General features: G+C 38.8%; 1 protein-coding gene across 4 annotated transcripts in view; it reads left to right on the forward strand.

Moving 5' to 3' along the window:
• Positions 1 to 701: 701 nt before the first annotated feature.
• The window catches only part of Mga (MAX dimerization protein MGA), a 62,961-nt gene continuing 47,580 nt past the window's right edge, over positions 702 to 16,082 (forward strand). For all 4 annotated transcript variants that reach the window (XM_041678821.1, XM_041678822.1, XM_041678823.1 and 1 more), the window contains exons 1-2: positions 702 to 1,799; positions 14,498 to 15,440. In XM_041678821.1, coding sequence (XP_041534755.1) covers positions 760 to 1,799; positions 14,498 to 15,440 — 1,983 coding nt within the window. In that variant the 5' untranslated portion in view covers positions 702 to 759. The remainder of the gene's footprint in view (positions 1,800 to 14,497; positions 15,441 to 16,082) is intronic.

Here is a 16,082-nt window from a genome sequence, read left to right on the forward strand (position 1 = left end):
ATCTGTCCTAGAACTCGCTCTGTAGACCAGGCTGGCCTTGAACTCAGAGATCGGCCTGCCTCTACCACCACCATCCAACAGATTTTAAATCATTTTATATTTCTACTCATTGCCCTTTTTTTCTCTCTTCCTCTCCACCCCTCTGCAGTTGAAACCCGTTTTCTCAAGTTCAATGCTTTTTTTCTTTTTCTTTTGTAATTCAGTGAATTTAAAGTTTTAAAATAAATGGTTATTGTGTGTTTGTGTGGATCTGCATGCCTACTTATGAACATGGAAATTAAAGACATAAGTAAAATTTTGGAATTCATTTTCTCTATTCATTTTTATGTAAGTAAGGTTCAGGGGTTGAACTCAGATCAGCAGGCTTATCTGACCAGTTCCTTTTCCTGCTCAGCCATCTCACTGGCCTCCACTGAGTTTTAAGTAGCTTGGGCAGGGGTTTATTTACTGGAACATGGACAAGTGCTGGACAAGCATGGACTATGAACTTGTGTTCTTTCTCTCTCCATCTCACAAGTGTGCTGAGAGTACAGGCCTACACCACCACTCCTGGTTTATGCAGAGCTGAAAATTGAACCCAGGCCTCATGAGTGCTAGACAAATCTCTACCAGATGAGCTAGAGTTCCAGTCATCACAGTTGTATTTGTTTGCAAATTCTGGTTGATTAAAGTTTTGTTTTGTTTTTGTTTTTAGGATGAGAAGCATTTGTGACTATGTGTTGACTACAGTTTCTTACTACTGAATTTCTCACTGGAATCATGGAAGAGAAACAGCAAATTATATTAGCTAATCAGGATGGTGGGACAGTGACAGGAGCAGCACCTACCTTCTTTGTCATCCTCAAACAGCCAGGAAATGGCAAAACTGATCAAGGAATTTTGGTTACTAATCGAGATACCTGTGCTTTGTCTAGTAGGGTGTCATCACCAGGAAAATCCAAAGGGAAGATTTGCCTTCCAGCTGATTGTACTGTGGGAAGAATCACTGTTACCCTTGATAACAACAGTATGTGGAATGAGTTCCATAATCGAAGTACAGAGATGATTCTGACCAAGCAAGGAAGACGCATGTTTCCTTATTGTCGCTATTGGATAACAGGCTTAGATTCAAATTTAAAGTATATCCTTGTAATGGACATATCTCCTGTGGATAACCATCGTTATAAGTGGAATGGTCGTTGGTGGGAACCCAGTGGGAAGGCTGAGCCCCATATTTTGGGAAGAGTTTTTATTCATCCAGAATCTCCTTCCACAGGTCATTATTGGATGCATCAGCCAGTATCTTTTTATAAACTCAAGCTTACCAACAATACACTGGACCAGGAAGGTCATATTATCTTGCACTCTATGCACCGTTACCTGCCAAGGCTTCATTTGGTGCCTGCAGAAAAGGCTACAGAAGTGATACAATTAAATGGCCCCGGTGTTCATACTTTTACTTTCCCCCAGACTGAATTCTTTGCAGTAACAGCTTATCAAAACATTCAGATTACCCAGTTGAAAATAGATTATAATCCATTTGCCAAAGGCTTTCGGGATGATGGGTTGAGCAGTAAACCCCAGAGAGATGGAAAACAAAGAAATAGTTCTGATCAAGAAGTGAATAGTGTTTCTAGTTCTCCTGGTCATCGTGTTCGTCTTACTGAAGGCGAGGGATCAGAAATACATTCAGGTGATTTTGATCCTGTGTTAAAGGGTCATGAAACATCAGGCCTAGGCTTGGAGAAGCCACTCCATAATGTAAAACAAGACTTCCTTGGTCTTGAAGTTCCTCAATTGAAGCATGAAATTTCTGAAAGGTGAGTCATAGTTTTTCTTATATTTATTTAGTGTTGTAGGCGTGTGGTATAGGTCAAAGGACAGCTTTAGGGAATTGGTGTTCCCTCTTACATCATGTGGGTCTAGGATATCAAACTCAGGTCATTTGGCTTGGTGGCATCCACCTTTGCCCACTGATCATCTCTTTAGTTGGGAAATAGTTTTTCTGTTTTTAGAGATAAAAAGAAGATTGAGATGGGCCAGATTTTGGAGTTAGTTCATTGGTTTCGTGGAATGCAGGTAGATGTTGATGTCAGTTGCTGTAAAGCAAACCACACCTGCTTTTAATTCTTTGACAGCTTAATTTGGTGTAAGGAATAGCTACTGAGTTCAGGGTGTAGAATTGCAGCCTGGAAAATTTATCAAAATAGGGAACTTTATTTATTTGTGAATTGTTCCTTGTTAACACATGTAGACAATTTATGATTGTGGAACAGGGAGAAAAATTAAATTATAACTGAAACAGTTTATCCAATTAAGGCCTAAGATGTACTCATTATATGCTGAATTTATAGCCATAATAAATAAATATTGCCCAAATAAAATAGAATCAAAAAATTACTATCTGTGAAAATATTCCTAATTTTCTAGAAACGAATTCATTGTATATAATTGAACCTTTTGTGTTTAAAAAAAATTCTCCAAAAGCTGGAGTACTTCTAAATACCAAGCAATTCAGGTAAGAGGTACTCGGCTTCTTTATATTTTATACTGACTCTTCATTTTAGTTGTCTGTGTGTATATATATGCACTGTTGAAAAAGAGGCTGTGTATTATCCACTGTAAAAGCCTGTGTGTGTATGTGTGTGTATACATGTATATGTATATATATGCGTGTATGTAAATACATACGCTTCTATTTTAATTTTCTTTGGGGGGGGGTCAAGGTTTCAGTGTAGAGCCTAGTTTTCTGGAGCTTGCTATATTTAGCCCATCTTGGCCCCAGATACCAGATCTTTCTGTCTCTTTCTCAGCTACTGGAAATACAGGTGAATTGTGGGTGTCTACCTATGGTTGACTCTATGTTTCTTTTTATTCTCAATTTTTTTGGGAGAGGGTCTTATTACGTAGGCCTGGCTGGCCTAGAACTTGTTATGTAGACAAGGCAGGAATTGAATTCACAGAGATCTTCCTGTTTCTGCTTCTCAAGTGCTGGTATTAAAGATATGCATCATCATGCCTGACTTAAAAGATTCTTTTATTTAAAAGAATCTTAATTTAAAAGAAATTAAAAACATATTTATTTATTTATGGTTTTTCAAGAAGGTTTCTTTGTGTAGCCCTAACTGTCCTAGAACTTGTACTGTAGACCATGCTGTCTACAGAGATCCGCCTGCCTCTGCTTCCTGAGTGCTGGTATTAAAGGCGTGCACTACTACTGCCTGACTGATTTTTATTTTTTTTAAATGTGTGTGTATGTGCTATATGTGCTGTATATGCTAAATGTGTATGTGTGGGTACCTGTGTAGGCCAGGAGAGGGTAGATTCCCCTGAGCTGGAGTTACAGGTATTTTTGAGCTACATGATTTGGGTTCTCTGGAGAACAGCAGATGCTTTTTTAACAACTGGTAACCCTCCAGTCACCCCATTTGTTTTTTAAAAACAGATTTGTTTCTTACCATCCCCTTACTTAAGCATTAAAAAAAAAACAACCCAATAAATAAACAAACAAGAAAAACCCCACCTTTAAACATTTACAGAAAGATTCTCTGACCAAGGGTGTAGCTCAGTGGTACTTAACATGTTCAAAGTTCTGAGTAATATATAGTACTGAACTTCCTTCCAAAATGATGTATTAATTTTTAAGTTGAACACTTAGGAATAGCATGATGAAGTTCTGTGTTGCCCTGCTCTGTCCTGCATGAGATGTGCACTCCAGTGTCTAGGATATCCACCTGTGTATGCTACCTGCTCTCGAGTCACTTAGTAGCCTTCTCAATAAGAAAGGGAATTGTGGAAGAATTGTAGTTGTTGTTTTTGGTTTAGGCTTTATATATTATCCTATGCTGTTGGCACAGTGCTTGTGTTATATATTTCATGTATCTAATCAGAGATATTTTCCAAGTTCATCACAAAAAAAGGTAAGTTCTGTATAGTAAAATACTTTTAGAGGCGACCTCATTTACATTTATTATAGTGTATTGTTATAATTTTATGATATTCTTTGTTTTTAATCTATTGTGCCTAATTTATGAATTGAGGTTTATCTTAATTACCTGTGTATAGAAAAAGTATAGGAATTGCAAGCATTTCTTGTGGATAACTTAACTGTACTTTAGGACATTTGATGCACCTCTTTTGATAGAATGATTGCCCACTATAGGCCATACCTTAGGTTTGATTTCCAACCCCACATAAAAACTGCATGGCTGGACAGTGGTAGGGCACACCTTTAATTCCAGCACTCGGGAGGCAGAGGCAGGCGGATCTCTTGAGTTCGAGGCCAGCCTGGCCTACAAGAGCTAGTTCCAGGATAGGATCCAAAGCTACAGAGAAACCTTGTCTCAAAAAACCAACCAACCAACAAAACAAAACAAAACAAAACAAAACCTCTATGGTGGTACATGTCTGTAATCCTGGCACTTGGGAAGGGAAGGCAGGAAAAAAGATCAGAAGTTCAAGGTTATTCTCACCTATATATCAAATTTGAGGTCAGCCTGAAACAAGTAAGACCTTGTTTTTAAGAAAAATTGTTTTAAGCTTCCCCTCCCCCTCCCTTCCTCCCCCCCCTCTCCCCTCCCTCCCTCCCTCCCTCCCTCCCTCCCTCCCTCCTAGTCGCTCTAACTAGAGTGTCCTGGGTTGTGTTGTATAGAACTGCTAAAGGTGAGAGCATTATAGTTTTAGGTTTCATTTTTCTGATGTCTGAGAACTATATATGAGAGCATCTTCCTTGGTTATTGTTTTCTTCCCGTGTTCAGTTTTATGTACCTTTAAAGTCAAAACTACATTGTTTTTTAAACTAGAACTCAGTGGTTAAGAGCACTGCCTGCTCTTCCAAAGGTCCTGAGTTCAATTCCCAGCAACCACATGGTGGCTCACAACCACCTGTAATGAGATCTGGTGCCCTCTTCTGGCCTGTATACTTAATAAATAAATAAATCTTAAAAAAAAAAAGAGAGATACTCCTGCTTCTGCTTCCCATGTGTTGGGATTTAAGGTGTGCTTGCCTGGGTTTGCTCTCTCTGTTTCTCTCTCTGGTTTTTTGAGATATGGTTTCCCTTTGTAGTCCTAGTTGTCCTGGAATTAGCTCTGTAGACCAGGCTGGCCTCAAACTCAGTGATCCACCTGCCTCTGCCTCCCCAGTGGAGGCAGACATGTGGCCCCATCGCCCAGCTGCTTTGTCTCTTGATTGCAGTTTATAATTCAGATTGTTGTGCCATCCTTTCTTCCAATTTTGCCATGACTTACTTCAAGTAGTGAGCCATTTACCCAGCTCCCAACTATCAATTTTGCAAATTTTACATGTTATTGTCCCTCCTTTCTCTTCTCCCTCTCTTCTCTCCCTTTCTTAAGTTGTGGGGATTGAAGTGAATGTTTTAGGCATGGCAGGTAGATGTTCTACCAGCTTAATACTACCTATTTTATTTGTTTTTTGCTTGTTTTGGGAACTGACTACAGAGACTCGTGTTTTACCACAGGACTAACCTCTAACTCCCCCCTCCTTTTTTTCCTTTTGAGAAAGTGTCAAAGTAAGTTGCCTGTGCTGCCTCAAATTCAGTCTAGCTCGGGTAGACCTTGAATTTGTGATCATTCTGCTTTAACTTTCATTACTGAGATAATAAGCTTTTGGCACCAGAACCTACAACTTAGTGTGCTCAGGATTGAACCCCGGGCATATGAGATAAATTTTATCACTGAACTACATATGCGTCCTTTACCATTTAAAATTATTTGCCAATACAACAATTTAGCTTAGTTTATTTTGTTTGAATAAAACACCAGAGATGTGGTAAATTGTTTGTCCTTTTGTTTTGAAGGCTGGGAAGTTGAAGAGCATGGAAGTGGTATCTGTTTGGCATCTGTGAAGTCTTCTCACCACATCATAACATAGGGTATCACTGTGAGGCAGCAGGTGGTCTAGTCTTGGTTTCTTTATTCTTAAAACGCTGTGAATGCTCTGCAAAGGCACTCCTTTAATCTTTACCTCTCCAGATGGTGTTAACATCACTTTGGGTTAAGTTTCTAATACACAGACTTTTGAGGGACATATTGAAACTACTGAATACAAACCTCATGATTGTTATTTCCCCTTTATCCTCTCTGTGTTGGCTAGTTTTCAGTAAACAATGACAGAACACTGCAAAGTATAAGCTCCCTTCTTCACACTATATACAATAATTGTTTCAGAAACACTTACAGACTCATGTGTGAGAGTTATAAGTTTGCCTTTTAAAAATTTTCATTTGCTTTTTGAGACAGAATTTCTCTGTATTGCTCTGATTGTGCTCTGATTGTCCTGGAACAACCAGGCTGGTCTTGACCTCACAGAGATCCCATTGCCTTTTCCTCTTGAGTCCTGGTATTAAAGGTGTGCACACCACCACTTGGCTACCTAGTTCTCTTTTTAAAACAATTTTTTGTTACATTTATTGTATATGTATATGTGTGTGGATGTGCTTGTGTTGTGGTGCGTATGTGGAAGTCAGAAGACAACTTGCAGGAGTCAGTTCTGTCATGTGGATCTAGGGATTAAATGGAGATCATCTGGCTGTATATATATATATGTGGCCCTTTCACTATAATTAAATTTTTTTTAAAGATTTATTTTCATTTTTATTTTGGTGTCTGTGTGGTATGTATTTGAGTTCGGATGCTTGCAGAGGCCAGAAGAGGGTATTGGATCCTGTAGAGCTGGAGTTAAAAGTGGTTGTGAGCAACCCAGAGTAGATGTTGAGAACTCTTTTACAAGAATAGGATCCATCAGTTAACACTTTTATGTATCTCTTGTAGCATCTTTTATCACATGAGGAGACATTTTTCTTCCACTCTCTACTTTGAGTTGTTAATAATCAGTAAATTTCATAAACATATTTTCATATTAATTGGGATATAATGTTCCCGCCCCCATTTGTTGATAAATTTTATTGTGGGGTGCTATTACCCAGCCTTGCATTGTTGGACTAAACCTTATTTATAGTGAAAGACCCTCAGAGAGGACCTTTCCTCTCTGATGAAGACCCCAGAACCAGGACACTCCGAGACTAGGCCACAGGATGCAATTAGCAAGAGGTTTATTGAGTAAACACAGTTACCTGCGGGCAGCAAGTCTTTCGGAGGACTTGCGCGCCTGCAGACTGGGGGGGAGGTCTTTTTATAGGGAAGAGCAAAAAGCAAGTTTACAGAAGCAAAAGCGTGGTTATCGGTTGACCTGAATGAGGCGGGGGCATGAATGGTTATGGTTTCCTCAGCAAGGGTGTCAGCAAAAAGCAAGCTTACAGAAGCAAAAGCGTGGTTATGGGAATGAGGCGGGGGCATGAATGGTTTCCTCTCTCAGCATGGATGCCTGGCAACAGTCATCCTGTTCCTATCTTATAGCTAACCTGCTTTGTTGATATCCTATCTTATTGACATCTTGCCTTGCAGTCTTCCTATGTCTATCTCCTGCTCTCTCAGGCACATGGGATGTTCTTTTTTTTCTTTTCTTTTCTTTTCTTTTTTTTGGTTTTTCGAGACAGGGTTTCTCTGTGGCTTTGGAGCCTGTCCTGGAACTAGCTCTTGTAGACCAGGCTGGTCTCGAACTCACAGAGATCCGCCTGCCTCTGCCTCCCAAGTGCTGGGATTAAAGGCGTGCGCCACCACCGCCCGGCCACATGGGATATTCTTACGGGAGCAGGCTGGCTGCTGATCCGGAGAGTTTTTTTTTTTTTTTTAAAAGACGTTCTCCCGGGAGCATGCTAGCTGCGGGTTTTGAGGAGGGGGGTCTGTAGGGTCTTTCAATAGTAATACAGTTTTGTTGTTGTTTGGGTTTTGAGACAAGGACTCTATATAGTCCTGGCTGTCCTGGAACTTGCTTTGTAACCAAGTTGGCCTTAACTCACAGAGATCCGGCCACTGCCTCCCAAGTACTGAGATTAAAGGTATGTATCATAACCAGCTATAATCTTTTTAATATTGCTGGGCTGAGTTTGTGGAAATTTTTCATCTAAATTCATGAGAGATAGCTATTTTTAGTATTATTTCCCATGGGTAGGTATCATGGTTGTAAATTTCCCCAGAAAGAAGCTAGAAGTGTCCCATACTTTCCAAGTTGGTGTTTAATTTTGTTTTAAATTTTTATCACCTCAAGAAACTATATGTATAACAATACAATTATAAATTTAAAAAGCAATACAGTCTTAAAAGAAAAAATTTCAAATTACAAAATTCTTCAGAACACATTAAAACTTTTTTTTTCCTAAATGGATTAGTGTGACAGATGTATTAGTGATTGGTTAGTAGTGTCTAATGCCTGTTGGGCTAATGGTCAGTGGAACTAGAAAGCTAACCAGCTTTCCTAGAAAATTTTTTTGGAATGCTGTGTGTGTGTTTCTCTGTGTAACCCTGTCTGTCCTGGAACTCACTCTGTAAACCAGGCTGGCCTTGAACTCAGAGGTCCCTCTGCCTAGGATTAAAAGTTCTGTGACATCATTGTATTGCCTTTATGGAAAAAATGTTTTTTACTATTTCAACACACAGGAAGTTTAATTCAAAAATCCACAGAATAAAAACTATGACAGAATTGAAACTAGCAACATACTAGCTTTATATTCTTTTTCCTGGTTGGTGTCCTTTTGCCTACAACCTGTTCCTTTCTTATCACCTAATTTTACCATCTCTTGGTCTTTCTAAGCTTTTAGACTTTACGTATTTATACTCATTTAAATATATATGTGTGTGTGTTTATATTATAGGCTAGTACCTGCATGACAAAGAACTTTTTATTTTTCTACCTTTGGATCTTGTTAATTCTATTTGCTTTTGCTTTAATTAATCCTTTTATCAGGGGTTAGCAAGTCAAGACTTAGGTCCATACTTCATCAACTGTTTTTTGTGTGACTTGCCAGCCAGTAATAGTTCTTACATGGTTAGTTAGATAGGAGAAAAAGAAGGAATAATATTTCATGATCTCTGAAAATTATGTAATTGAAATTTCAGAGGCTCTTTGTTGGATCATAGCTGTGTTTATGCTTTGCATGGATTCTTTTGTGTTTTAGTGGCAGAGAGTTGGCATAGTTTAAATGTTTTACTATATTTTAGCCTTTTACAGAAAATAAATTTCTATAATAGAGAATTTATTTTAGACTTTTGCTTTTCTTAGCATATATATTTAAAACTAATTTTGCTTCTGAATACTATTTTAGTTTACATTCTATACATTTTGATATTTGCATTGTTTCTTACTCATTTATTGTTTGAGTTTATTTCTGCCCAAGAGCATAAGGCTTTGCTGTATTTGCCAGCCTACTGTGTCTTTTGGAGGGTTAATACTTTATTTATATACATATTTTATAGATAGTGAGTGAAGTGTTCAGTTTCTGTTTTGCAAGATACTGTCTTTTGCTTTGTTTTGTCTGGCCTGGTATTCACTGTTGCCCAAGTTCTTGAATTCATGATAGTCTTTGCCTTAGCCTCCCAAGTGTAGAGGTTACAGGTGTGTTCACCAAGCTTGCCTTTGAATGTAACTGGTAACTTGGTAAACGTAACTGATAATACTGCTGAGTTCTGTCTCGTTACTGATTTCTTTTTTCTGTTTTTTTTTTTTTTTTTTTTGAGACAGGGTCTCACTAATAGCTCTGGCTGCCCTGGAACTCAAGGTGTGCTTTTAATTACTGAGTTATCTTCCCTTCTACTCCCCCCCCCCTTTTTTTTTTTTGGAGACAGGGTTTTGTATGTAACAGCTCTGGCTGTCCTGAGACTGTAAACCAGGCTCGAACTCTTATTCAGGCTGCTTTTGAATTCATGGACTCAAATTATTCATCTTTCTCGTGTTTTTTCCATTCCCTCCTTTCTTGATATTGTCCCTTGTGAGATGTATAGCTGGCAAAGATTTTCTCCCATTCTTTTGCCTTAAGTAGTACCAAGAAATAAATGCTTTACCACAGAGGTATAGACCTAGCTGTTCAAGGCTATTTATTTTGTTCCTTGGCAGGCCTTTTTAAACTTTATTCAACCTGCTTGTCATTTTGTATTATTTCTCAATCTGTAAAAGTTCTTTAAAATGTCTTTGCCTGTGCCTGTATTTGTTGTTGTTGTTGTTCCCCCCCTCCATGTTTTCCTCTAGTTCAGGTACTCAACATGTAGGGGGATGCATAATGGATATTTATATTATGATTCATAACAGAAAATTACAGTTATGAAGTAGCAACAAAATAAGTTTATCTTTGGGGGTTGCCACAAGATGAGGACCTGTATTAATAAAAGAAGGTTGAGTACTGTTGCTCTAAGCTGTTTGGGTTTTAGGACTGACATAAAAGTCTTTGATTCATTTTGAATAGATTTTTGTGTATGGTTAGTATAATAGTTACTTAATTGTTCCTGATAAAAACAATTTAAGCAAGAAAGAATTTATTTGGGCTCACAGTTTTAAGGATACAGTCCATCATGTTATGAAAGGCACCGTGGCAGTAATGTGAAATAGCTGGCCACATTGTCTCCACTATCAGGAGATACAGGGTTTGTCTCCACTGGCTTTCTCTTTTTCGAATTTTGTTCAGCCTGACACCCCAGCCCATGGGATGGGAAAGCTTATCATATCTGGGTTGAGTGTTCCCTCAGTCCTCAATCTTTTCTGGAAAATAACCTCATAAACATATCAGAAATATGGTTCTCTGGTGATTCAGAATGTTCTTAAATTGACAATGAAAATTAACTATCACAGTGATTTTTTTTTTCATACTTACCTGTGAGATATCCTGTTCTCAGCACCAGTTGTTGAAGAGGCTATTTATGCTATGTGCCTGTACATACATGTGTGCATGCGTGTGTATATATAATGTATGTTTTTAGCTCCTCTGTTGAAAATTGGGTACATGTGGATACATGGTTTATTTTTGTGTTCTCTGTTTTTATAAATGGAAGTTTCTGTCCTGTCTGGTCCTGCAGCCATTTAGTCCCAAAAAAAACCACACAGAGTCTTATAGTAATTGTAAACAGTTTGGCCTATTTTTTCAGGCTTATTATTAACTATCTCTTACAACTTAAATTAAACCATAATTCTTATCTATGGTTAGCCATGTGCCTTGGTACCTTTTCTCAGTATGACATTCTCATCATCCTCTGTTTCTGTCTGGTGACTCTTTGCCTTTCCTCTTCCCAGAATTCTCCTAGTTTAGTTGCCCCGCCTATACTTCTTCCTGGCTACTAGCCAATCAGCATTTTATTAAATCATTATGAGTGACAAATCTTTACAGTGTACAAAAACATTATCCCACAGCGTGTTTTACGTTTTACTGCTTTATACATCTGTCTTTGTGCCAGTACCATGTTGCTTTTGTTGCTATGGCTTTGTTATTTATTTGAAACCATGATGTCTCTTGCATTGTTCTTTCTGTTTAGGATTACTTGGGGTATTTGGAGGTTTGAATGCTTCCATATGAATCTTAGGGTTTTTTTTTTTTCTAGTTCATTTTAGAAAGTCACTGGAATTTTGATGGGACTTTCATTGAATTTGTAGGTAACTTTCAGAAATTTAGCCATTTTCCACAAAATTTATTTTTCTTAATCAATTAGCATGGATCTTCTCATGTTTTCTGCAGACTAGGCTTTCCTTTTTTTCCTCCTCTCAAGCTGTCTGAATGAGTTTGGGATTTTTCTGTTGCAGCCTATCTGCATCAAACTCCACAGGTGCTTGGGGTCTAAACGCTGCTGGAGTTAGCCCCTCACCACTGGCCAGCTCTGCCATTAGGTAGCTCCCGCCACATGTGCTTCTTCCCCACGATCCACTGTGTGCAATTTTCAGACAGCAGGCTACCTCTCCCGGTGGGTTGTGGGCGTTCCCTGGACCCTTTCCTTGGACTGCTGCCAAACTAGGTAGCTGCCTTGAAAACCCACTTGGTATTTTACTCTTCTACACAGTACCAGTCAGCCCTATGTTGGGTGCTGGTGAAGTGCAATCCTAGTCTTATTAATAAAAACATGGAGTCAGATATCAGGGGGTAAAAACTGAAAGATCAGAGACGCAAAGGAGTAGCCACAGTCACTTCTTAACTCAGAATTCTCTGACCAAAAAGGGCTAAGATCCGTCTACACCCTGCCTTATCACTTCCTGTCTCCTGTCTGTACAGATCTCCAGACTTCTATGTTAACTAGTGACTAGTTCTACCCTCTGATCTGTAGGCAAGCTTTATTTGTCAGAACACAAATAAAATTATCACCCACAAGATCTGGCTGTTCTGGAATCACTCTGTAGACCAAGCTGGTCTTGAACTCAGAGATCTGCCTGTCTCTGCCTCCTGAGTGCTAGGGTTAAAGGTATGCGCCACCACCACTTAGCTGACCTTTTCTGGATTATTTTTACTTTTATAGTTTGTGTCTGTGTGTGTGCGCACTAGTGGGAATTGGTTTTTCTTTTACCATGTTGGTTCTAGGGATCACATACAGGCCATAACGGCAGTCACCTTTACCACTGAGCCAACTCAATGGCCTGATCTTGGATTTCTTGTTCTTTGTCTCCACTTTCTAAGTGCTAAGATTGCACATATGTGTCATTATGCTTGATTTATGTGTTGCTGAGGATTGACCTATATAGGACTTTGTACATGCTGTGCGAGTACTTTACAGACTGAGGAACATTCCCAACTGTATGTAACCTAGCCTTTTACTTTGGAAGAATTTGTGGCAAAACTCTTTATTTCTGTCTTTATCTGTCTGTCCATCCGTCTGTCTGTCTTTGATTCAGGGTCTCACTATGTAGCCTTGGCTGGCTTGAAATTCTTTTTGTAGACCTTGCCTCACCTCAGATCCACCTGCTTCTGAGTGTTGGGATTAAAGACATGCCATTACCACTTCCATGAATGCCATGCCCAGCAGCTGTGGTGAATCCTTGCATTGAAAGCATGTCTTTTCTGGGGGCGGGGAGGGACTAGTACTCTACTACTGAGCCACACCCCTTTTTCTTGAAAGTGAGTTTTTTTAATTTGAAAAATTGAGAATCTTCTGGTAGTAACCTGAGTATACTAAGAAAACTATAATGTATTGCTTAAGATGTTAACTTTTATTTTAGATATTTTTTTTTACATTTTTCAAAGTTGTCTTTATTTTTTTTTTAATTTATTTATTTATTAAGGATTTCTGCCTCGTCCCCACAACCGCTTCCCATTTCCCTCCCCCTCCCCCGATCAAGTCCCCCTCCCTCATCTGCTCGAAGAGCAATCAGGGTTCCCTGACCTGTGGGAAGCCCAAGGACTGCCCACCTCTATCCAGGTCTCGTAAGGTGTGCATTCAAACTGCCTAGGCTCCCACAAAGCCAGTACGTGCAGTAGGGTCAAAAACCTACTGCAATTGTTCTTGAATTCTCAGTATTCCTCATTGTCTGCTATGTTCAGCTAGTCCGGATTTATCCCATGCTTTTTCAGACCTAGGCTAGCTGGCCTTGGTGAGATCCCAATAGAACATCCCCATTGTCTTAGTGTGTGGGTGCACCCCTCGTGGTCCTGAGTTCCTTGCTCGTGCTCCGTCTCCTTCTGCTCCTGATTTGGACCTTGAGATTTCTGTCCGGTGCTCCCGTGTGGGTCTCTGATTCTGTCTCCTTTCATCGCCTGATGAAGGTTAATATTCCTGAGGATGCCTATGTGTTTGTCTTTGGATTCACCTTATTTAGCTTCTCTAGGAACATGAATTATAAGCTCAATGTCCTTTATTTATGGCTAGAAACCAAATATGAGTGAGTACATCCCATGTTCCTCTTTTTGGGTTATTTTAGATATTTTATCTGAAATATAGACATGAACTAGCAGCTTGAAAACACAATATTTTATTGTGATTTCTAGTAGTAGTAGACATTTTCCCCCTCTTCCTTATTGGCAGTTGATGATGCATGAATTTTGATTTGATTTTTGATCAGTTCTAGCTGACTTTCAATATGGAGTTCCGTATATCTGATCAATATCTAAAGGCAAACATGTTTTATGAGGTACTCTGCATTTTTATTTAACGATAAAGGTAAACTATATTCTTTTCCCATGTTTTATTTATATAAGAAGGGTCAGTTTATGTGGTGATGAGATTTGAACTCAGGACTTTTTTGTTCTAGGCAAGTATTCTACCAGCTGTTCTACCACCAATGTTCTACCGACATTCCCAGCCCTGAAACTTTGCTCTTGAATTATATTTTTTCATGAAATATTGATAAATGTGTTCTGTTGCTTAATTGCTTTTTAAAAAATTATTTATTTTTATTTTATGTACTTTGGTGTTTTGCCTGCATATATATGTCTGTATGAGGGTGTCATATCTTAGAGTTACAGTTGTAAGCTGCCTTGTGGGTACTGGGAATTGAACCCAGGTCCTCTGGAAGAGCAGTCTGTTCTTTACCTCTTAGCCATCTCTCCAGCCCCAGTAAATTGCTTTTGAGCCCTTTGTTAAGTTACAGATAGTTTTTAAGGAGTGGTTCATAAAATCTGATGCATTAATTGATCTTAACTGTTTTTCTCTTCTTGAGTTTTGTTTATGGACAGTTCTGTACTTTTTATCTTCTTTCTAGTCTTATTGGGAACAGTTTGGAAGATGATTCCCAGATTGCCTCACCATTAAACCCGAATGGAAACTTTAATGTCGTCATTAAAGAGGAGCCTCTCGGTGATTATGATTATGAACTTAGTGAATGCCCGGAAGGGGTCACTGTGAAGCAAGAAGAGACAGATGAGGAAACGGATGTATATTCAAACAGTGATGATGATCCTATATTAGAGAAACAACTAAAGAGACACAATAAGGTTGATAACTTGGAATCTGACCATCCATCTTATAAATGGCTACCAAGTAGCCCAGGTGTTGCTAAAGCTAAAATGTTTAAATTAGATGCTGGAAAAATGCCAGTGGTTTACCTAGAGCCCTGTGCTGTCACCAAAAGCACAGTGAAAATTTCTGAACTTCCCGATAATATGCTTTCCACATCTCGAAAAGATAAATCAGTGTTGGCAGAATTAGAATATTTGCCTGCATATATTGAAAATTCCAGTGGGACTGACTTTTGCTTAAATAAGGATTCAGAAAATAGTCTCAGAAAACATTCATCAGACCTCAGAATGGTACAAAAGTATACTTTACTTAAAGAACCTCAGTGGAAATATCCAGACATATTTGATAACAGTAGCACAGAAAGGATAAATGACAGTTCAAAGGGATCATCTGGAGACTCATTTTCAGGAAAAGAGGATTTGGGCAAAAAGCGAACAACTATGCTTAAAATGACAACACCTTCAAAGACTGTGACTGCTAGTCAGAGTGCCTCTCCAAACACTCCTGGAAAAAGAGGAAGGCCTCGAAAGTTGAGACTCTCTAAGGTGGGGAGACCACCTAAAAACACGGGGAAGTCTTTAACTGCTACAAAGAATGTTCCTGTAGGTCCTGGAACTACATTTCCTGATGTGAAGCCTGATCTAGAAGATGTAGATGGTGTGCTCTTTGTTTCCTTTGAATCAAAGGTAAGATTGTGATGATCAGCTTTTTTCTGAGGTCTGTTTTGAATTGTAAATTGGCTTAAAATTTAGGATCTACTTTTGTTAATGTATCTATTTGTGAGTATGTTGGGGAAAGGAAATGAGTATGGTTATCTTTACATTTGGCTTAGTTAACAGCAATCACCTCTTAATATACCTCCTTTGAAATAGACTTTAAAAATGGACCTTTGCTTAGGTCTCACTCTAATTTACTCAGGATATTTATCTGATTAAAATAGATTTATGTGTATCTGGTGTATGTGAATTCAGGTGCCTGTGGAGACCAGAGGTGTTGGGTTACACTGGAGCTGACATTGGCACTGGAAATTGAACTTAGAATTTTCATTGTTGCAGACTCAAAGCTTAACAATTCATGAAAAGTTCACTTTTTCCCCCCCTGAGATACTGTAGGGGACCAGCCTTGGCAAGATACTTCATCTCTCCTACTACTGGCTAGTAACAGTGGTGTAGAATATTGGAGAACAAAATAGTAGCAGTCCTTTTTTTTTTCCTTTCCTGTTTTGGAGACAAGGGCTCTCTACATAGCTTTGGCTGTACCAGAATTCAGTCTGCTCTGTAGATTAAGCTAGCCTTGAACCCACAGAGATCATTTTGCTGTTTCCTCTG

The sequence above is a fragment of the Microtus oregoni genome, unplaced genomic scaffold (genome assembly GCF_018167655.1).
Source record: "Microtus oregoni isolate MIOR12 unplaced genomic scaffold, Mior012 000031F_ref0000149, whole genome shotgun sequence".
Lineage (NCBI taxonomy): Eukaryota > Metazoa > Chordata > Mammalia > Rodentia > Cricetidae > Microtus > Microtus oregoni.